Source organism: Rattus norvegicus, chromosome 7 (genome assembly GCF_036323735.1).
Source record: "Rattus norvegicus strain BN/NHsdMcwi chromosome 7, GRCr8, whole genome shotgun sequence".
In the NCBI taxonomy this organism is placed as follows: Eukaryota; Metazoa; Chordata; class Mammalia; order Rodentia; family Muridae; genus Rattus; species Rattus norvegicus.
In genome coordinates, this window is record NC_086025.1 from 45,702,846 (window position 1) to 45,726,018 (window position 23,173).

The 23,173-nt window shown below is 42.2% G+C and overlaps 1 protein-coding gene across 8 annotated transcripts in view; it reads right to left on the reverse strand.

Moving 5' to 3' along the window:
• Window positions 1-23,173, reverse strand: part of Syt1 (synaptotagmin 1) — a 544,812-nt gene that overhangs the window by 3,197 nt on the left and 518,442 nt on the right. For all 8 annotated transcript variants that reach the window (XM_008765353.4, XM_063263065.1, XM_017594679.3 and 5 more), the window contains one exon: window positions 3,109-3,242. In XM_008765353.4, coding sequence (XP_008763575.2) covers window positions 3,109-3,242 — 134 coding nt within the window. The remainder of the gene's footprint in view (window positions 1-3,108; window positions 3,243-23,173) is intronic.

Sequence of the window (23,173 nt, forward strand, 5' to 3'; positions counted from 1 at the left end):
GCTGAGAACTCTTGGATATGAAGACTTCACCCTGCTTTTTTCATTGTTCTAGCTCGCCATTACCATCGCTGTAACTGACACACTCATTGTCACCGCCATCTTGTTACCTTTCTTGTGATGTGGTGGGGCAATGTCTCATGGACCTCGGACTGGCTTCAAGGTCACTATGTCACTGATGACCCTGAACTCCTGATTCTCTTGTTTCTACCTCCCAAGTGTTGAGATCACAGGAATGTGCCATCATGCCTGGTGGTCATCTTTAACACATACACATTAATCTTTATTACTTCATGTTATCTAATAACTTTACAGAAGGAATAATTCAGTTATTTTTCTCAAGCGAGCCTACTATTATTTTCACTGTACAGATATAGATGCTGGAAGCTCACGGAAGTTTTTTGACCTGTCTGAGGTCACATGAGGGATGAATGAGTTGGTTTCTATGCTGTTAACCACCGTGCCAAGGTACCTATGAGAGGTTGTGACATGGCTTTACGTGTCTTATTCACGAGTGTTATGGCATGAGGACCTAGGCCATTCTCTTTGTCTTTATTAAAACTTATGGAGTCATCATGCATTCTGATCTCATTTCAAGAGGTGACAGCCAACATTTTATGTGTAAGTAAAAGAATCTGACCTAATCGTATAATTGTGACCAGGAAATATGACAATACAGTTGAAATCTTTTAAAAGGGCAGTGACTAAAGAAAATATGCTTTTTCTTGAGTGTAATTTTCTTAATAAGCATTGATTAGTGTATTATTATGCTATTACATACTATTAATTAGAATATTATTATAGTATAAAAGGTATACTCTCTAAAGAGTCCCACAGCCCAGGAAGTGAATTTGGTAAGTCAGAATATGTGACGGTTCTGATTTAGATACTGGATATAAAGATAAAAGATTAAAATGCAGTAGCTATATCGATTTGTGGCCAGCATTAAAGGGAAGGAAAACAGAACTGTGACAGCCAGACCCTGGTGAGGATACACTGAGTTATGCTTCTGTAGACTTTGACTCTGAGGACCAAACTACTCTAGCAGTGTGTTTCGAGACACCACTGAGATACATCTTTGGAACAGCAAAAACAAATACTTCTTTTCTGTAGAGCAATTTCCTTATTACATGTGTTTATCATTTTCTGTGTGTGCATGTGTGCAGGGATATGGACCACACTGCACATGTGGAGGTCAGAGGACAACTTGCAGGAGTTGCTTCTCTTTCCCTACCACGTAGGTCCTGGGAATCCATCCCAGACTATGATGATGACTGCAAGTATCTTTATCCACTCGGCCATCTCACAGTCACTTCTGTGTATGGACTTCAGAATGTAGTGTAAAATGTAGCACCATTTTCTATGGGCAGCCTTGCTATGATGCCACTCTTAAGACAATTGCCTTTCTAGGCTGGGAATATGGCTCAGTGGTAGTTGGGTCATCCCCCAGTACCACAAATAAATAAAATAAATAAATCACCTATTTACTAGGTAGTGTTTGAGAACAAGGATAATGTTGGTATGTGTGGCTTTGACTCTCAGATCTTGTCCCAAGCAAATGCACCATGATACAATAACTGTCAGGGGCCAGCCTGGGAGCATGATGTGCAAACGTAATAGATGTTTTCATATTTAGGGCAAACTTGATTATGTTACTGAGGGGAGAGCTGGTTAGGGGCACCCTTTGGACTATTTTTGTAGGGGCCTCCATAGTTTATTTCTGCATTTTTTGATGGTGGTGAGGATGATATTTTCTGCTTTCAGAAATTAGCATACTTTGCTTCCTTCACAAAATGTTTCAGAAGGGTTGAAAAAGACAGAAGACAGACGCACAATCTTATAATCCTAGCCTAAGAAAAACTAAATAAACTGTTTTAGCAGGTAGAACACTATTGTCTTTAAGGCAGTGGTTCTCAGCAAGTGGGTAGAGACCCCCTGGGCAGAGGGTTGAACTACCCTTTCCCAGGGGTCATACATGATGTCCTGTATGTCAGACATTTACATTACAACTCATATGACAGTAGCAAAATTACAGTCATGAAGTAGCAACAAAATTAATTTTATAGTTGGGGGTCAGCACAACATGAGGAACTGTATTAAGGAAGGGTCACAGAATTAGGAAGGTTGAGAATCACTACTTTAGAGAAATACAAAGAAGGGGAAAACAATGGTGTAGGATTGAGAGGGGGTGGGGGAGGGAGAGAGGGAGGGGGGAGGGGGGGAGGGGGAAAGGGAGGGAGGGAAGGAGAGGGGAGGGAGGCCGGATGCAGCCAGTGGGTGTTTGCTACTCCCAAACCCAATCAGCTTCTTCATGTTGGGCTCATGTTCTCTCTCCTTTAAAATGCTGCCCCAAATCGAAATTTTTATTTTGTTTTTAATATGCCTCCCTTTCAATATATTTGTCCTTTCTGTACTTCAAAGGTTGAATGTATTTTTATAGGTATAGGATTCTAGCCCAAAGGAGTAAGTTTACAAGATTTTTTTTTTCATCCCAATATCTTGTTTGGTGGAATTAAAAAAAAAAATGCCAGGAGGTGTTAGTTTCCATAGGAATAAGGGCCGAGGACTCAAAAAGTTCACTGAGCAGATATTGCAAAATAAATTATGGTAGAAAACTGATGTTTCAAGGATTGGCCAGAAGGTCTGAAGTGCTCACAGTAGTGAGCTTAGAGTAGTGAAGTACATAAGTACATGTAATTTTCTAGCATGTGAAGATATGTATGAGCTGGTTATATATCCACCACGGGCCAACGTGAGAAGGGACACTGGCTATTTTTTCCCTACAGAAGTGGATTTCTTATTGTGGCCTGGGAATGAATAGGCAGGTTTGTTCTCCCTTAGGTTTCGGATTCCATAGACAAACTTAATGACCTAGCAAAGTGGTTCTGATGGTTTTCTGTTTTCTACGTTCCCTCTGCTCAGCAGAAGGCAGCTTGCTGTACCAGCTGAAGAGCCAGCCCTTCTCACGGCTGTGTGTCTGTCATGTCCTGCTTGGTGGGGCTCAGGCACCGCATGAACGGGCATGGGCAGAGCCCTGGTGACTCACAGGGTCATTTATGGGATCTGAAGGCCTGCGACTGGGTAGAGGGACACACTCATGTCAGACCATACCTGGATTTGCTCGAACGGAACTTCAAAGCTGAAGGACTCGTTGTAGTAGGGGTTGAGTGTGTTCTTCTTAATCGTCGTCTTTTTCTTCTTCAGCCTCTTACCGTTCTGCATCAGGTGAATCTTCACGTAGGGATCTGAAAGACAGACACAGGAACTCTAGAAGCTCAGGCGTGGATTTTTGTTTTATCTGAAACATTCTAGTACGATTTACTGTGTGTGTGGTGGTATGCACACCACACTGCATACATGCATGGAGGTCAAAGGACAGCCGTGTGGAAGTCTGTCTTCTTCATCTACTGAGTGGACCCTAGGAATCAGACTCAGGTCATTAGGTCTGACAGCAGGAACTTTCATTGTCTGTACCTTTTTTGTCATCCAGAGCCACATGTTTTAGATCATACATTAGCTCAGACAAGGACTGAACCCCAACAGGTAAGTGATTACATAGCTTCTATGTAATCTGTTGTAAAACGTCAAGCATCTTTTATTGAGAGGCTTTTAAGAAGGCTCTGGGGCAGGCTTATTGTCATGTTAGCCGAATTTCCGAGTTACATTTGGAAGGGAAGAACCGGAGCATGCTGGGAAACAGCTCTTTGAGGGGGAACTGTCCTGACATGCAGCGTTTGCAGATTTCTGTGGTACAAGTGTACTCACCATGGCCCATTTTAAGCCACAAACGGACTAACAACTGGCTTGTAAAGTCTGTGGGGATTTAGCAACTGGCTAAATTTTGTGAGCTGGCTTGGCCATAGCTTGCTAGTGCATGGGACTAAACCTTGACAGGGAGAGGACAAAGGGACCGCTTCATTCACTGTTTATTCACTTACACAGCCAACACTGGAGTGGCCAATATGTGTTGGGTCCTCTGATCACCGATAGGGGCAGCACTGAGCACAGCAGGTCTCTGTTTCCGTGATGGGATCTCAGAATGTGGGGTAATAGGTACTAAGCTTTTAGAGAAAGGAGACTTCTGTGAAGTTAGAAGCTGATGAGCACAGTGCAAGGGAGGAGCCGAGTCAAGATCTTTGGGAAAATGGCAGCGATGGTAGAGTGTGGGGTGCAGCAGGGATAGGACGACTCTAACTACACAGAAGACATCTCTGTTTGGGGGCGCTGAAATGGGAGGGCTGAGGAAGAGAAGTCAGTGATCATGATTGATTGCTCACACTGGAGCTCTCTCTCTCTCCTGTGTGTGTGTGTGTGTGTGTGTGTGTGTGTGTGTACATTGTGTCTGTATGTACAGTGTGTCTCTCTCCTTGTGTGTCTGTGCATCTCTCTGTGTATGTGTGTTTGAGGGAAAGGGTGAGAGAGAGACAGACAGACACGGAGAGATCATACTGAGTCTTCATAGGTTGCAATAGCTTCCTTCAAGGGTGTGCAGGGAATAAGGGAGAGGCTGATACCCATGGAGGGAAAGAGAAAAGGATTTTCAGAGCATTTTCCCTTAAGCCTCATTGGGGAAAGGTAACTAACATAATACACCAGACCCTGGAGGGGAGAGGCAACACTCTCTTAGAGCTTTCATTACTAATGGGCGAATGGCATACCTTTACTTTGCAAGAAACCATGACTTTTGAAAGGAATAAAAAAAAAAAAAAACCTCTCTGCTGTTTTTCTTAAGCAAAATCCATTTCATATATAATGCAAGTTCATTATAGAAAAATACCAGAAGGCAATGATAAAAAGAAAAAAATTAGTATCATCTAAGATAACTACTGCTAAGCCTTTCAGATTTTTTTCTCTTGCCTTTTAGAGCTTGAAGTGGGAGAAATATTACAGCAATCTAAAGCCCGCACAGTTTTAGAAAGTTGCAGATGAAAAGGTTGTTTTTATCTACCTCTCTCTGTTCCACAGTAGAATATAACTCCTGAAAGGACAGAAACTATATCTGCTACATATATTCACCACTCTATTTTACTGAAACAATCTGATGCATAATAAAATTTGGGGGGGTGCTTGTACGTGCTATGGATTTATTCTGCCACCCAGCTGCACCCCCTCCCGCCCCCCGTGGTTTTCTCTTTGACTGTTGAATGAACAAGTAGGAGGTCGTGTAGGCCTCATGAGGTAGGTTCTTTCTCTTAGTCCTGTCTTCTTATTTGTGCTTAAAGCTACACATTTGCATGTATGTAGATTGGGGATTTTTCCCTTCAGTGCTTCGCTCAGTCAAGAGATCTTTTTTTTGGTCCTACAATCTGAAGTCTGGCTTCTTTGTTTTCTCCAGTCTTTCCCACTTCCATCTACTCCTTGGCTGCCCTGATTTTCAAGTATCCTCTGTTTTCCTCAGAGTCTGGTCTTGAATTCTGGTTGCTCTGCAGGTGGGTCCAATCCCTCCCTTATCCCATCAGTGAGTTCTGTGAGATTCAGCCTTGTTTGGTTCTCTGACTCCTTGCTGCGACCTCTAAATAGGAAGACAGCCATGTGGTGAGTCATACCTATGCTTTGAGGACACACAGATTTTTTTTCTTTTTAAGCAAAAATCACCTCTCCCAAAAAGCAGGCCTCTGAATGGTTACTGTTAGTTCTGTTTTAGGGGCTATCCGTAAAGCAAAGCAAATCCCTGTTAGCTCCCAGAGTCTTGGTGGCTTAAAATTCCTGGCACTTGTGTCATAAGATGCAATTGTACGGAAATGATACAATAGGCTATAATGAGACTTAGTAATGTGGCTTTCCCCGAGCTCTGCAGCTAGACACTAGGCATGGTGTTGGAACATCCTTTGGGGTTTTGGAAACATGTACAGTTTGGGGAATTATGCAAGCACTGAGACTGGGCTACCCCGTCAGGCACTCTCTGTCCCTGTGGCTTGTGGGTCCCTCCAGTTGCCAGCAGCAAGCACTCATGGTTATCTCCCTCTTCTGAATACTGATAACCTTTCTTCAGCACCATCTCATATCCCTGCTGCCTCCCAAAGAAGCACAGGATAGACCACGCCCTTCATTTATCTAATTTGTATTTAAGAATACTAGTGTTTCTTTTAAAACTTTGGAGTAAAGATCTTTTTGCCTGATCTCTAATTTCTAATGATTTCTAATGTCTGGCTGCTACTTAAACAAAAAAGACTGAGGGCCAGCATCAGGACCCGATGACCTGGATCCTAATCCTAGAACCACAGAAAGATAGAGTGAGAGAAGTAACATACAGAGCTGTCCTCTGATGTGCACATGTGCGTCATGGTGCAGCTGTTCCTGTACTCACAAGTGACGAACACACACACACACACACACACACACACACACACGCAGAATATAAAGAAGGACTCTGCTGCAGGACTTGGTAGTCTGGGTCACTATCAGGTCTCTTATTTGGTTTTGGCCTCCCTGACATTGGAAATCATTGCATAGCTGTCGTTTTTCCTGTTAGGCATCATGTTAGCTAGACGTTTATCTCCCTCTGTCATAACAGCTATTCAGACTCAGAGGCTTTTCAGGACACTGTAGTGAGACCACGCTCAAGCTTACATGTCAGCAACCCTTTTTAATGTACCAAATTAAAGTTTGTATTCCTACTGTTCACAATTATGGTAGGAAGGATAATAACTCTTGCAAAGATATAACATTCTAATCTTGAGAACCTGTGAATATGTTGTATGGCAAACGGGACAAGGCGAATGCTATTAAAGCCAAGACTTTCAAATGAGGTCAGCCTGGTGTTTCCAGAGGGCCTACCTACTCTTCATGTAAGTCCTTGAAACACAGAGAACCTTTCCTGGCTGTGACCAGGGCGTGACAACACAGGAAGAGCCAGGTATATGCCACTGTAAGTTATTTTTGAGACCGGCTGACCTGGAACTCACTTTGTAGCTCAGGCTAGTCTCCAACTTCTGCCACAGCCTCTCAAATGTTGGGTTTACAAGAAAAAAACTACCAGAAAGAAAGGACCAGAAGCTCAAGTATGTGGATGACTGCTAGAAAAAATTTTGAAATGACAAAAACAAAGGACTGTCCTTTTCTTTAGACCAGTGGCTCTCAACCTTCCTAATCCATTAATACACTTCCTCATTTTGTGGTGACCCAACCATAAAATTATTTCATTGCTACCTTACAACTGTAATTTTGCTATGTTATGAGTCATAATGTAATATCTGATATGCAGATATTACCCCCCCCCCATGAGAGTTGTGGCTACAGATTGAGAATCACTGCTCTAGAGCTCCTAGGAAGGAGGACTACCCTGTCCACACATGTGTCAGGCTTCTTTTTAACATGTCCCATTGGGACATAGAAATTGTATGTATTTATCATGTGCAATATGGCTTTCAAAATGCATGTACGTGTGGAATGGCTAAATTGGGCTAGCAGGCTTAATTCCCACACTTACTTTACATGGTAAAAACACTTATTATGTACTTAGATTTATAAGAATCCTTGTTTATTGATATATAATATAATATTATCACATTATACAATAGGTTTCTTCTACTTATTCCCTCTCTTCTTTAACTGAATGTGCAATTTCTTTAACTCCGTATAACTATAAAGAATACATGTATGTTGTTTCAAGAGATGGACTTGGTGATTATTTTTGCATAGTGTCAACAGAAAACTAATAAAGCAATCAACTTTGAAGAGGTTCTGTTGTTTATCAAGCAAAATGTGAAGATGAGAGTCAAGGTGCTTCCAAGGTGTGTGTGTGTGTGTGTGTGTGTGTGTGTGTGTGTGTGTGTGTGTGTGTAGTGTGTGTACATGTATGTATGTTTCTTGGGACTGAACCCAGGGTCTTAGACATGCTAGGTAACAAACTGAGTGGCTTCCTCATTTCTTTTACTAGATCTTGAAACTGATCTTTTGAAAAACGTTGATGTTCTTTCCTCTCTCCTAAAAAAGTAGTTAATTCTGATCTTCAAATCAAAAACCTTCAAAAAAGTTAAGTTCTTTTAACAAAAATAAAGAAAAACAACATTGAGCATACCATCCCAAATCATAGTAATATGCATACTTTTTAGAATCTATGTATAACTAGTAAAATTGGACAAAATATGATCTGAGCATGATTTTATAAGGGCTTAAAACAATAATGGTCCTTTACACCGGAAGTGTAATTTATGTTTTTTATAAACTATTTATCATCTATCTGTCTGTTTCTCTCTCCACTTAAAATTATATCATGTTTTTCATACTACAATTATCCCTTTGATTTTTCTTTTTTCTTAAGAACCCAGATCCAGGTATATTGTCTTGAAACCTGCTGCTGGATGTGGTATAGGGCAGGAAGCTTTGTGTAGTGTTTATAAGTACAGATGCTGAAACTGGACTGATTTGGATCTTGGCTCTACTCCTCATAGTTCATAGTTGTGTGGTCTTGGAGAAGTTACTTAACCTTTTTTTCCATCATGGTCACTCCAGATATGAATTGGGGACATAATAATAGCTAATTATAGAGTTATAAAGATCAAACATGTGAAAACTCTTCAATATGAGGCTGACAAATGTCATTCTAATGATGCTTTGGTGCAAGTGACAGCTAAGGCAGCCTCTGTGAGCCAGACACCCTCCCCTCGCCATCCCCCTCCCCCCAGCTCACTTTGCTGACAGGCGGCCCACACCTAGCAAGCAGGAAAAAAAAATCTTCTTTGCTACAGAAGTTAGACTCTCAGGTCCTAAGCTGCCCTTCCCCTAAATGGCAGTGCTGCTGACACTGTCCTAAAGGGACTCTGGCCAGGTAAACAGAAGGACTGTTATTGGTTAAATAAGCCTAAAGGTTTCTGTTTACTAGGAAAGCAGATCTTTCTGTTCACCAGGAACTTCCCTAATCCTCCAGAAACCTCCCTTAACCTTCCCCACAAAGGTCAGCTACGTTTGCCAAGGGTCCTGAGTTCTGGATCAATCCGGACATTCTGTATCAGTTCAGACCCCCACCCTGCTAACTGTCACATTCAATCTGCTTGCTTCATACTATTGTGCTTTTTCTCCCTGTACCCCCAGTTCTCATAGATTGTCTTGGCCGTTTGATTCCCCCAGTACATTTTTATTTCTGCGCACAGAGCGGTCTAGTTCAGTAGTCCGTCGCTTATAGAGACAAGCTCTCCTAGTGCCATGACTTCTAAAGCAAAGGGTTGACTCATGAATAGTTTAATCATGCATGCAATCAAAGGAGGAATATTCCTTCTTTATGAAGTGGCCTTGAAATATAAGATGGGAAACTACCTTAGCAAGGTTTTTCCCCTGTTCTTGAAATGAATGTCTCAAAGGACACAGAGCTGGGAAAGTAAGGTCAGAGTTGTAAGCAGAATGTCATGGCTGATGGTCTTGGACAGCAGGGGTCAGCACTCTGAGTTATCAAGACTTTGTAGATTCTGAAGTTACCTAGAATGTTGGCACATTTGGGCATATCATATATCAGTATGTATGTATGTATGTATGTATGTATGTATGTATGTATGTATTTATTTATTTATTTATTTATTTTTGGTTCTTTTTTTCGGAGCTGGGGACCGAACCCAGGGCCTTGTGCTTCCTAGGCAAGCGCTCTACCACTGAGCTAAATCCCCAACATATCAGTATTTATTAATCCTTTCCTTGTGCTACTGAAACTGGGGAAATAGAGAGCTCTCTCTCAGCTCTGAGATTTATTGACAGGGATGGGGTGATGCCCGTTGTTGGCAAGTCCCAGATCTGTCTCCCTTTTCTTGTTAATGTTTGTTACTGAGAGAAAGAAAATCTCATAGTAATTTGGCTTCTTACTTCTAGTTTCCATTTTGCTACAGAACCTTCTTTCCTGCCCACCCACTGTTTAACTCACCCTCCCACTTCCCTCCTCCCCTCCCTCTTTTCCTTTTCTTCCTCCCTCCATTTTTCCTCCCTTTTTTCCTTCCTTCTTTCTTTCCCCCTCCCTCCTTCCTTTCTCCTCACTCCTTCCTTTTCTCCTTCTCTCCCTCCCTTTTCTTTTTTTTATTCTTTCTTCCCTCTTTATCCCCATTTCTCATCCAGAGTGAGGAATGGGAAATTGTTATGTTATGGGCTACCCTAATATGATTTGTCGAATCATTTGTTGAACCTTGTACCAGGCAGTGATGACTTGGAACAATGCACTCCATCGATTAAAGGAGCATAGAGGCTCCCTGTCTGGTGATGAATGGTCTCGTTTCCATAGCTATTTTCTTCCTTCCTTCCTTTCTTTCTTTCTTTTTTCTTTTATTTATTTATTATTTTTCCTCCATCTTTATTAAATTGGGTATTTCTTATTTACATTTCTTTTTTTTTTTTTTTCCCGGAGCTGGGGACCGAACCCAGGGCCTTGCGGTTGCTGGGCAAGCGCTCTACCACTGAGCCAAATCCCCAACCCCTCTTATTTACATTTCAATTGCTATTCCCTTTATCATCCTGAATGAGGTAACCCAATCACAGAAAAACACACATGGTATGCACTCATTGATAAGTGGATATTAGCCCAAATGCTCAAATTACCCTAAATGCACAGAACACATGAAACTCAAGAAGGATGACCAAAATGTGAATGCTTCATTCCTTCTTTAAAAGGGGGAACAAGAATACCCTTGGGAGGGAATAGGGAGGCAAAGTTTAGAACAGAGGCTGAAGGAACGCCCATTCAGAGCCTGCCCCACATGTGGCCCATACATTTACAGCCACCAAACTAGATAAGATGGATGAAGCAAAGAAGTGCAGGCTGACAGGAACTGGATGTAGATCTCTCCTGAGAGACACAACCAGAATAAGGCAAATTCATAGGCAAATGCCAGCAGCAAACCACTGAACTGAGAACGGGACCCCCATTGAAGGAATCTTAGAAAGGACTGAAAGAGCTGAAGGGGCTTGAGACCTCATATGAACAACAATGCCAAGCAACCAGAGCTTCCAGGGACTAAGCCACTACCCAAAGACTATACATGGACTGACCCTGGACTCCAACCTCATAGGTAGCAATGAATAGCCTAGAAAGAGCACCAGTGGAAGGGGAAGCCCTTGGTCCTGCCAAGACTGAACCCCCAGTGAATGTGATTGTTGTGGGGGAGGGCAGTAATGGGTGGAGGATGGGGAGGGGAACACTCATATAGAAGGGGAGGGGGAGGCGTTAGGGGGATGTTGGCCTGGAAATCATAGCTATTTTCAATAACACAGGCCTTGTATGACAAGATTTATGGCTGCTTGGTCTGCCTTTGCCTTGGAGGATCTTAGGGTTCTTCTGCAACTCTGTCACCTGAACATCCCCTTCTGAGTATGTCACAGGATGGACAGTGTGGGGTCCAGTTCTGTTGTTTGATTATGCTCACAACCAAGCACGATGAAAAGAATGATCATATATACTCACGCTTGCTCATATTAATATAGGTTTTCCAATAGCCAATTTCTTTCTAATGGATCTGGCCCTGGTGTTCTCATATTCATGTCTAGGTAGGATGACCTGTCACCTCCACAGTGTCTCAGGTACTGTAGTCACTCCTACTCCCCAACTCTCCCCCACTGGTTCTAAATACAGAGCTTGGAGACAGGGTCTCATAGAGTACTCTGGCTGACCTGGGACTCCCTATGTAGACCAGACAGAGGTCCACCTACTTCATCTTCCAGAGTGCTGGGCTTAAAGGGTCATAGCACCACCTCTTGACCATCCCTGCCTTTGGTCATAAGTAAGAAGAGAGACGCCATAGCTACTTGCCACTTCCTTGCTGCTCTGGTCACTGTCCTTCCTCCCCTAGGCTCCTGAGTCATGCTGTTTAAAACACCTTGCCTGGTCTTGACGGCTTGTCTTTGGAGGGGCTGGTGACACAGGGGAGTCTGCAGCAAGCATTAAAAGGTAGCTCGGCACGTTTCTCTGACCAGTAATTCTCAGGATCTGTTATTCGCTCTTCTCCTTTATCTCATTTATTAGATGATACTTTTCTCTTTTCTTTCCTATGCCCTGAAACTCTCACTGACATAGTTTATGAGATTGCTACCCGTTATTTTAATTTTATCATCATTATCATTACTATTATTTTAACACATTGGATGAGATCTTTCCCCCCTGTGCTTCTCTTCTCAGATGGTCTACAAAGCAACCTGTCACTCCCTATGTCACTATTAGCTCTGCTAAATGGAGTTCCTGACCATAGTACCTAGGGCCTGGACACACTGCACTAACACTGTTGTCAGCTCCGTCTTTGCATGCTGAGCTATGGCCCCAGAAGCACCTAAGCTTTGAGCTAACTACCTGGCCTCAATGGGCAAGTAAGTGTTCTTCAGAAATAGCACTGACCACGTGATGTGCCACAAGGCCACAGCCACCCCAGCTCTTCTCTTATCCTTCAGCCAGAAACTACTCTGTTTTCTCTCTTCTTCTCTCCAAGCCTACACTTTGCTTTAGTTCCAAATTCCTGCAGCTAAAAGTTAGAGCCTCTGGGGCCACCTGGGACTCCTTCTACTTCTGTACATAGTCTTCACAACTTATTACTATTCCTCCACAGTGTTTCTTTGGTGGGGTCTTTCTAACCTACAGTCATTGCACAAGACCAGAAATTCCACCTGCAGTCGTCGATTTCAAGTATTCCTTCATGTAGATGCTAAAGCCTTTAAGGGCCTCCATCATCCCTGAACCCAGCAGAGTATGTCTGGTCCACCCTAGCAATTGCTTCATCTCCCATCCCTGATGCTCAGTGCTCTTCACAAGGAACTTTGAACGCTGTAACTTCTGGCTTCCTGCTCTAGCTGGTGATGCTCTTTCTTCGTCTGTCCTAACTTTGGCTTACCAACCACCTGCTCCATCACGATTTTCCTGAGTTTTCATTTTTAGAGCGTGGATAACAGCACCTTCTCAACCAGCAGCTTTGAGCATATCCTCTCTGCCTGTGGCCTTGTCTTTACCTTTTTTTCCCTTTTCTTTTCTGGTATTGGAGGACTTCTGTGGTACTTGAATAACATAAAAACAATCTTCTTGGGAAAATGTTGTGGTTTGCCCTGAAGTTATCTGTAGTTTGATGCTAATTCCACTGCCCCAAGGACAGCTGCCTAGTCACTTACTCAGAACTCAGGTGACTTCACCAGAACCACCTCCCCATTGAATTTGTAAAGTACAGATGAGGGGCAGGTACAGGATAGAAGGAGGCCTGTCATTGGAGGAGAAGGAAGGATGGGCGGAAGAGAAGTTTGAAGGAAGAGGAGGAGATTAGAACAGAAAGGAGGAGACAGGAGATGGAGAGAGGGGAGAAGCCATGGCAGGTGATGTTAAGATTCTGCTCTGTGTATTTACAGGTTGTTATTAATGTTCCTAAGGGATGGATGGTACCGGGCTTTGTATGTTTAAGTGGGCAATTATATCTTACCAATTGGGTCAAAGATTATTGTGTTGTGTGTTCTTTTTTTTTTTTTTTTTTTTTTCTCGGAGCTGGGGACCGAACCCAGGGCCTTGTGCTTGCTAGGTAAGTGCTCTACCACTGAGCCAAATCCCCAACCCCTTGTGTGTTCTTTTATGTGTGTGTAGGAAAGTGCATGGCTGGGATGTGATTCCGCCAAGATACCTAGCAAATACCTTGGGCACCGCGGTGTGACCTAGCGGGGTAAAAGACAATGAACCATCTTTCATTTTTATATTTTTACAACAGTAGGAAAATGTGTTTTTAGTAATATGTATATACATATATATATATATTTATTTATCATATGTATATATTTATCATATCTATCTATATCTACATCTATATCTATATCTATATCATCTATATCTATATCTATATCTATATCTATATCTATATCTATATCTATATCTATATCTATATCTATATCTATATCTATATCTATATCTATATCTATCTTAAGTGATGAACTCTGGGAAGGCCAAGCCAAGTACTGGTAAGATCAGACTGTCTCCATTTCTGTATACTCTACCTTAAAACCCAAGAACACTGCCACCCCCTTCTACCCTGAGGCAGTTCTAATGTCAGTTTGTGCTAACTTTGTAGAAATGTAATTGCCAAACAGCTGGCTCAAAGCAATGAGATCTAAAGGAGGCACTAAAGGCTTTTTGTATTTACAAAGAGAACTAGAAAGTGGCAGTTCAATGCTGAATAACGCAGGATGCCTGCCGTTTTAATTCTGACAATTTTGCATAATGACACTGTCTTCTTCCTTAACTGCCACAGTGACCGTGGACCCTGGTGACCATGGCCTTCTATTTCAATGATGGCTCTCTGGGTGAGAATTAGCCTCAGCACGGCTGCTTTGCTTAATGCCTTCTGAGCTGGTACCCTGCTTCTGAGTATTTTCAGATATTATTCCTTTTACCCATTATTCTTTGGATAATGTTCACTGAATTCAACTTACATTACCGATGAAGAAAGCGATAATTATATCAGTTAGGGCTCAAGTGATTGGACAAGTATTTCTAAATAGTTTAAATGAGAAGGTTCCTTATAGGCTTTCTAAGAGGAAAGTCTGGAAGTGGGGCTTTGGCAGGATATCTTTTCCTTACTTGGTTTTGAGTTAATAGAACCTCTGAAGTTTAAAGTGAGAACCAATTTACCCAGCTACACCCATTTCCTCTAAATGTTCTTTGACACACTGGTTTCAGATCAGAAAAAAAAAAAAAAAAAAAAAAAAAACAGTGAAGGTGTGTATTTTACACACCAAAGCAGACCTGGACTCCAGATTCTCCCAGCATCCCTCAGTCCCTACCTGGCACATCCTGCCCCCAACCCTGAACTTTCCAGCCCAGTGGCTGGGCTGCCTTTCCCCCAGAGACTCTTTGCTTTACAACCCAGACATTTTGGTTTTATCCTCCTTCTCACCCTCCTCCTCCTTCTTGTTCTCCTTCTCCTTCTTCTTTCTCCTCCACCCTTTCCTTTTTCTCTGTGTGAACGATTTCTCGATTTCTCTCTTTCTCTTCCCCCTCCCTTCTGTCTGCCTCCCCATGGTGACTTCTCTGGGCCCCTTCCTTAAGGCCAGTGACCCCTCCCCCCTGCCCCAGCAGTTTCCCAATAAACTTGAATGTTTATATATCTTAATCTGTCTTGAATTGGCTCATTTCATTAATGGGGAAATAACACAGCTAGCACACATTATGGCTGACTGACTACCTCTTGATTTTTAGAGGGTGTATAAGGAAGTTCTATAGGAACATATCAAGCTGAAGTTCTCAGTGCGGGGGAACTTCTGGAGATGTCTGAGTACACTTCACATGTCACCTCAGAGAAAAGGAAGGCTGCTATGGAGATTCAGGGGATAAGGGCAGGGATTCTGCTAAACATTCTACAGCACATAGGATAAACCACAACAGAAAGCAATTCAAGACATCAATAGGCATGAGGTTGACAAACTCCACCATAGAATCCACTCTTACTCTCTATTTCTCTTCAAGACACAGCTGTGGTGAGTGGGCGAGTGGGTACGGGAGCTGCCTTGACCAGCTTCACCAAAGTAAGGATGACCATGAAATGGGGCCTCAGGACAACCAGGTAGCTTGATCCTGTATCCTTCTCCCAAACTGCCTACCAGTCATGGCCACACTCCCATTCTATGGATGAAGGAAGGAAGATAAGAAGATAAGAAACTGGAAAAAGAAATGTTGTCTTCTTGTCTTGTATTTTGGGTTATTCTTATCACAGCAGCTTGGCGGGGTCCATAGATAATATAAATCCAGTGACGTCAGCAGGTTCCAGTGTTGGCCATATCCCTGCTGTCTTTTCTATGGTGTCAATCTTAAACTGCACGTGGTAGCCTTGATGGCCTTTCTAGGTTTTCTTGTTCAGAATACAAATAACAGCCCCAGCTGCATCTTGTATGAGCACAGACAACTACCAAGGGTGAAGAGTCAATACACGGAGTTATAAAGCAAGCCCAGGTTTACTCTGATTGTAGAGCAGAGGTAAAATCTTGCTCTAAAATCCATCTGCAAAACTAGATGTTCCAGTTGAGCTTGGATCTAAGTCCCAGGTCCCTCCTCTTCAGATGAATAAGGAAGAAGGACCACGCTGACACACTTTTGGAGTGGACGTCACGTCTTCTCCATTTAAAGTTCTATGTTAAGAGTAGAAGAAAGGATGACTCTCAACAGGATTCAGAAGGGCTTTACCCAAAGTGGGGCTGGAAGATGGGAGGGAACCAATGGATGTTTATGGAGTTTCAGCAATGACCTCTGCCTAAACTTGGGAACGTAGACATGGGTACTGACCAAGAGACATTTCTCATATTCAAGCAGATTCCCAGGAATGGACCATTAAGCACTCGTCTCAGTGGCCAAGAAGTGGGAGAGCCTCCTGTAGAATTCGACATGGTAAATTTAGACCAGCATTTCTTTGCCAAGTGCAGTTTTTTTTCCCCCTTCTGGGCTTAGTGAGTAAACCTGGCTCTATCAATAAGCTGATTGTTTAATAGTATACAAATAATTAAATAGTGATCAGGCCCAAAGAACTAACAATTTCCATTTCTACCACTGGCTGTTTCAGCATATTTACGTGAGTGGATCTTTATAAATAGTTCATAGGCATTCGGAGAAGACTACAAGATGTCATGTGTCTCTACCATTTAAAACGGCTGTGTAGATTAAGATGGTCCCTGCAATGCTATAGCAAGGACGCAACCTTAAAACTATATTCTGGGGAAATTTGTCTGCGTGCGCATACAATTTAGAAATGAATTTGCATGGGTTAAGTGCAGTGCTCACTAGAAGAAAACAACATTACATAAGTGACTACCACAGAGAAAACCAACCCCATTTTAATGAGACAGATCGGAAAGCAGCAAAGGCTGATTTCCTTCGTTAATGGTGGCAGCATGCTTTGAAGAGACAAAACGCACACAGGCAAAGCTGCTATTACGAATTAAATGGAGAACATTTTTTTTTCTTTTTACACAGTGGTGGTGGAAACCACCACACTCCAACTATCACTTTGAGGACAATCTAATGGTTTCTATGTGACTGCGAGCTTCCTGAGTGACAACATGGGGGTGCCCAGACACAAAGTAGAGGAGAGAAGAGCCCAGAGAGAGGGGAGCTAGCAGAGAAAGGCTCCACGAGTGGGGGGTGTCGTGTGAAATAAGAGAACCATGAGCATACAGAGGGGAGGGAGTACAATATGTTGGAATGATCTACTGTTTTTTTTTTTTCCTGTTCAGTGTTTTATAGATGAGTTCTTCAACTATAACTCAAGCTTATTTCTCTTTACTTAGGAAAATCGCTCACGAATAGATAAAGTAGTAATTATGTTTGGTGCTTTCTGGATGGCTACAAAGAGTTCGGTGGAATGACCAAGGATAAACTGTTTGTATGAGCTGACTAACCGAAATCCAAAACAGAAATGGTCCAATGATTCAGTAAGGGAAACAAAATTCCAAACAACACATTTGGCTCGGAACTTTTCCTCATGGGGGGACTTTGGCGTGGTCTTTCAGAGCAGAGGGAAAGGGCCTTAGTGAGATATCATATTTGAAAAAACCTAAACACTTCTACTTGATAAAATGCATGCGCGATGCAGTTGCTCAGTGACGTGCAATGATGTTTAAGTAAATTTGACAAATGCATGCTACTTGGTATGTGCATAAGGGCGGCTTCCAGGCAATGCAAACGCAATGCAAACAAGTACAAATGTAAGCAGCTGTGAACGGAGCTATCCTCACATGCCTTAGGCCCAGATGGGGTGGATGCTGTTGATAGGGGTCATTATCTATGTCATCTAATTCTTACAGTGGATTTCCCAGCTCCAATCCTCACAACATTCCTTCAAAATACCTACTTATCTTAACGTCTGCCTCTATGTAGTAGGAAGTTTATGGGCTGAAATGTCTTTAAGATGGAAGGTTTCTGAGGAGTTTAGGCCTCTCTACAGGTCTGGGTATATGGTATAGGAGGTAAGGTAATGGCTGCTGTGCTTTAGTAACGGGTCCAGTCTTAGGGTTTGTTCTTTAGCTTCAGAAAGGAAATGTCTATGTTTCTACCCACCCTTTTTATGTCCTAAGGGAACTTTCTGAGCCCACAGCCCTGGAAGAAGATGAACAACACTGCCTTTTGTTTGTTCGCTAGAAAAAGGGACCTTAGAAATGGTCAAAATCTGCCCCACCCGGGGATCTATCCCATATGTAGACATCAAACCTAGCCAATGTTTCAGATGCCAAGAAGTGCAAGCTGACAGGAGCCTGATATAACTACCTCCTGAGAGGCTCTGCCAGAGCATGACAATTACAGAGGCAGATGCTCACAGCCAACCATTGAACTGAGAATGGGGTCCCCAATGGAGAGTTAGAGAAAGGACTGAAATAGCTGAAGGGGTTTGCAACCCCCATAAGAAGTACAACAATATTAACTAACCAGACCCCCCAGAGCTCCCAGGGACTAAACCACAATCCCAAGAGAAGAATACATGGATGGACCTATGGCTAAATCCGAATATGTAGCAGAGGATGGCCTTGTTGGGCATCAATGGGAGGAGAGGCCCTTGGTCTTGTCAAGGCTCGATGCCCCAGTGTAGGGGAATGTCATGGTGGGGAGGTAGCAGGGAGAAGCACCCTCATAGAAGCAGAGGGAGGGAGGATGGGATAGAGGTTTTCTGGAGGGGAAACCTGGAAAGGGGATAACATTTAAAATGTAAATTTAAAAAATATCCAATAAAAGAAAAAAAAAAAAACTCTTCACCCTTAAGAGCACCTTAGTTATTCAGGTGTGCTGTTAAAAAAGAAACGGTCATAATGTTACTAGTAACTCATATATCCTAACTCTGGTCTGAGACTTTTTATGTCTTGTATAAAAAAGAATTGCCACCCTGGCTAGCCTGAGAGGTTTTTTTTTGTTTGTTTGTTTGTTTGTTTTTTTGTTTGTTTGTTTTTTGAGACAGAGATAGAGATAGAATAAATGGATAGATAGGTAGGTAGGTAGATGATAGATAGATAAATATTTCATTTGGTTCATCAGTGACTAAATAGGTTCTCTGTCATAAAGCTGCACGGCTCTGAAACTAAGACTCTTCTCATCAAGAAGGTAACTTCTACTTTCATAACATGAGAACGAAAAGAGTCCCCCATGGCTTCAGCATAGAACCAGCTATCAGATAAGGAAAACAACATGGAGCAACGTCGTTCTCTGAGAATCCCGTTGCCTCCTATGAAGTAGACTTGTGAATAAAGGCAACCGCCACACAGTATTTCAGGTCTTAGTAAAAACTACGGTGACTTTTTTTTTTTTTTTTTGCACACTTTGTATATCTTGGGGATTTACACTGTAGAAGCCTAGTGCCAGAGCAATGAGAAGAGGGTCATTAAAGTTCTTATTTAGAAAAACTGAGCAGGGTGTGATGGTGCATGTTAATACCAGTACTCTGGAGGCAGAGCCAGACAGATCTCTCTGAGTTCAAGGCTAGTCATAAAGTGAGGTTTACAACTGCTAGGGGTATGCAGAAAAACCCTGTCCAAAAAAAAAAAAAAAAAAAAAAAAAAAAAAGGAAGGAAGGGAAAGGAAAAAGAAAAAAAGAAAAAACAGGGGTGGGGCAGGTTCCCTCCGTGCCTGAGACAAATGCCTGGGGACTGCAAGCATATGAGGACGTATAGACAACTACGGGGTTACGTTTGTCCTTTAAATCACTTGCAGTGTAACTGGTGAGAGAAGATGCTAGAAGAGCTAACCTAAGACCATATATCCTTGCAAATAATTTATCCAGCACAAATTGTGATTGGAATCCCAAGCTGGCAGATGCCTTTCCCTCAATGGAAGTAATCTGAATTTGAAAGTATCCACCTAGGGAGGCTGGGTATTGAGAGCTAACCTTTTGCTTATTTCAAAAACCATTAGCTTTCGTATCTTCTCCTTCTACACACAAATGTGCAATGTCGTCAAACATGGACACAGTGACATTTGGGCTGTCTGAAGCTTATGTGGAGAGTGAAGAGTGTCTTTGGTTGGCTGTCTTCCTTTGAACCTGTTTTTTCCCTCGGCCTTTTCTACCCTTCCAACTAATAATGGAAACCTATGATTACATTAAAGTGATTTTCGAAATAGCAAGTTCATATAGTTTAATGTGGTTTCAGTAAAATGAAATTCTATATGATATCTGGAGTTTATAAAGCACAGGATTAAAAATACTAAGGCAAATGGTTGAAAATTCTAAATTTAAACCACAATTTCTGGTTTTATGTATTTTTTGTTTTTATATCTTAACATATAAACATTTTAATGGCCAATGAACTCAGCCTTCTATTAGACTTTTCGTATCTTACTGAGTTCCAGTGGAACCAGGGACATGGGTGGAGTTTGCCTAGGGTCTGTCCTATTCCACTTCTTTTCTTAAAGGGAGCTCTAGTATGCACTATGGCAAGCTTTCCATATACACGTGGGGAATCTTTGCCAGCCTGTCAGAGCTCCATTTCCTCTTCTTCCCAGCCATTTCTCTGACATGTGGAACACATCTTCCTAGGGTCCTCTGTCTCCTTTTCATCCACCCAAGATATCTTTAATTATGGATCAGTTCTAATATCCTTTCTTTATGGAATTGTTATGACTGCTGATTGCAAATCAGTGTCACCTTTTATAATTCCCACAAACCCCAGTATTTGCCGATGCCTTTGCGTGGTTTATAAAGGTCTTTGAGGGGAGGTTATCAACACTGCTGTTACTTCTATGGCATTGCCCTGTCACAGCTGTCTCTGGAAACCTTGGAGGAACAGCTTCCTCACTAGACACGGAAAGGATGCCTAAAGGGAGATAGAACAAATGGTCCATCTGTGAGTTCCTTCTCCGAGATGTTTATTAGAAATACTTCTCCAGCTACGACTGTAGACTGACCAGGATTTCATATAAATCACAAGCTGGATAACTGCAGGGCGTCAGTATCTTTAAGTAGACTTTCCAGTGAATTCATGAAACAAACAGAAGCATTACTGCTCTAGGACATGAGTCGCTCTTTTCATTTGCCTTCTCAGAAATTTGCTTGGGTGAGCAGGTCTAAGGGTCATCAAAGTACTTTAAAACCATCATATAACCTCTCCAGACAGACAGAATTAATGGTTTACACTGAATCCCTAGCAGGTACTGACCATGAGTTCTTTTGAAGGAGGAATAAATCTGTCTTATCACGTGGAAAATGGTCCCTATTTGTAATGCAAATTATCTAATGAAAGGCTGAAGAATGTTTAGTTGTTGTTTTTAAATAACTGTGGTGTGGCTGAGGTTAGAACACTCTGTACACATTCTTCCCAGTTTAGCTTCAGGGTGGAAAGGGTTGCTAGGGCTAAATGCTCAGCACAGTCTTCCCCAGGAAAGAGGGCTGGACAAAGAGGGAGACGAGCCCTCGGTTTGCCTTGAAAAATCTATCCGAGAGAGTGCCGAGCAAATTAATTGAGGAGAACTGTTCAGCAGAGGCAGAGGTCTGACTTTGAATCTTGTCCAGAATGATTCTGGGTGATTAGGATTCCAAATCTGCTTTCAAAAGGGCTAATTCTTACCCCGCGGAGCTGGATGTAAACACACTTCAAACAGCTCACGACTTGTTACTGAATCTGAAGGCCACTGTAAAGTGGTAGTTAAAAACCTTTATTAAATAAATGAATAAGCGGGTAGACACAATGTTCTAAGAGAAACTACCATTTATGGGCTCTGATTACACAGAAAAGCACTCCGTGTTTTTAATGCCGCTTTTAAGAAATAATATAAATGAGTCAAAGGGCATATGCAATCAGCATTATTAAAGCATTTTAGGTAAAACTGTTCCTACTCAACGCTGATAGAGGCAGACGAATCAACGTTTCCTGGAATCAATAACCTATTTTGGTAGCACATGGCTTATAGTGTGACATACTGCTTCTTTATTTATTTTTTTTTCTTTTCTTTTTTTCGGGGCTGGGGATTGAACCCACATACTGCTTCTTTAAACACAAAGTTTTATCTTTTTGGATTGGAATGTTTACAAGTACACAGCAAATTAGTACCAGAAAAATTCTCCAAAGAACAAAAGGGCGACATTAGCTGGAGCATCCATCGCTATAAAGATTCGGACAATGATAAATGGAAAACACTTAGAAATTTAAAAGGCCAGGTCTGCATTCCAGCCCCATAAACATGTTTTATAGAAAAATGGGGGACCGAGTAGAGGACAGTGTGTAGACTTTGGGACATACTTTTGATAACTAAGTACCTTCTTTGCTTTTGAATTCTTAACGGCTGGTTTGTGAAAAACGGTCTGTACCAATTATCTGTCAATCATGCTCTACTTTCTCCAGAAAAATCCTCTCCAAACAGAGGCTGAGCAGGAAAAGAAGCTGGAAGTGGAGAAATGCTAGTGCTCTAAGTCAGTGGTCAAGCATGCCAGGTTGTTAGATGAGAGACATCTTAGTGCTGATGTCTGGTGTTTCCATTACCTACTGTGCTTTTGTAAGCTTAAACTACAATTTCACAGAAACCTCCAACTGGTCCTAATTATGAACAAATCTACAGCCCATAACTGTCTACATCTATGGCATTTGTTTGTGGAAGCAGTTTCAGAGGGAGCATGAATCGTCTGTGAGGCTGTCTCTGTGGTTATTTTCTGGTGACACAGACATTCTTCCAAGGAGGTCACCACAGTACTGGTAGTCACCTCCACGGTAACCAGCTTTCAAGGCAACTAGCTGAGGAGTCCATGTCTGGAGTTGGGAAGTTACGTTAGAGATGAGCTAATGACACAAGAAGCTACAGCCACCTGACTTTTCTTAAGAGTATAGCACTTGGGTTGGTGGTTCAGACTCTGAGCGCTCCCAGGGGTCCAGGTCAGTTGACTCTGTTGTCTTCCTGTGGGGGTTCCTTTCCTTTTCAGGACCTTTAGTTCTTTTCCCCAGACTCTTCCAGAAGAGTCCCTGACCTCAGTTAGGCTGTGGGTATCTGCATCTACTTCTGTGATGGGGAACCAGGAGGGAGAGCAATGTTTGGGATTAAAAAAAAAAAAAGAGAGAGAGAGAGTATAGTACTTGGAAAATAGTCTTTGTAATCTGAGTTAAGAATGGTTTACTAGGAGGACCATTTATAGGTAATGCTTCCCTTGATACTCTAGGATCTAGAAACACAAATGTATCCGTCACTGCTCAGGTTTAGCTTAAGGATTCTCCATACTTGGAGCTTTCAATGTGGACCCAGAGCCTCACGTGCAGGTAGAAATTCAGGGATAGGTAGCTACTCCTACTTCCT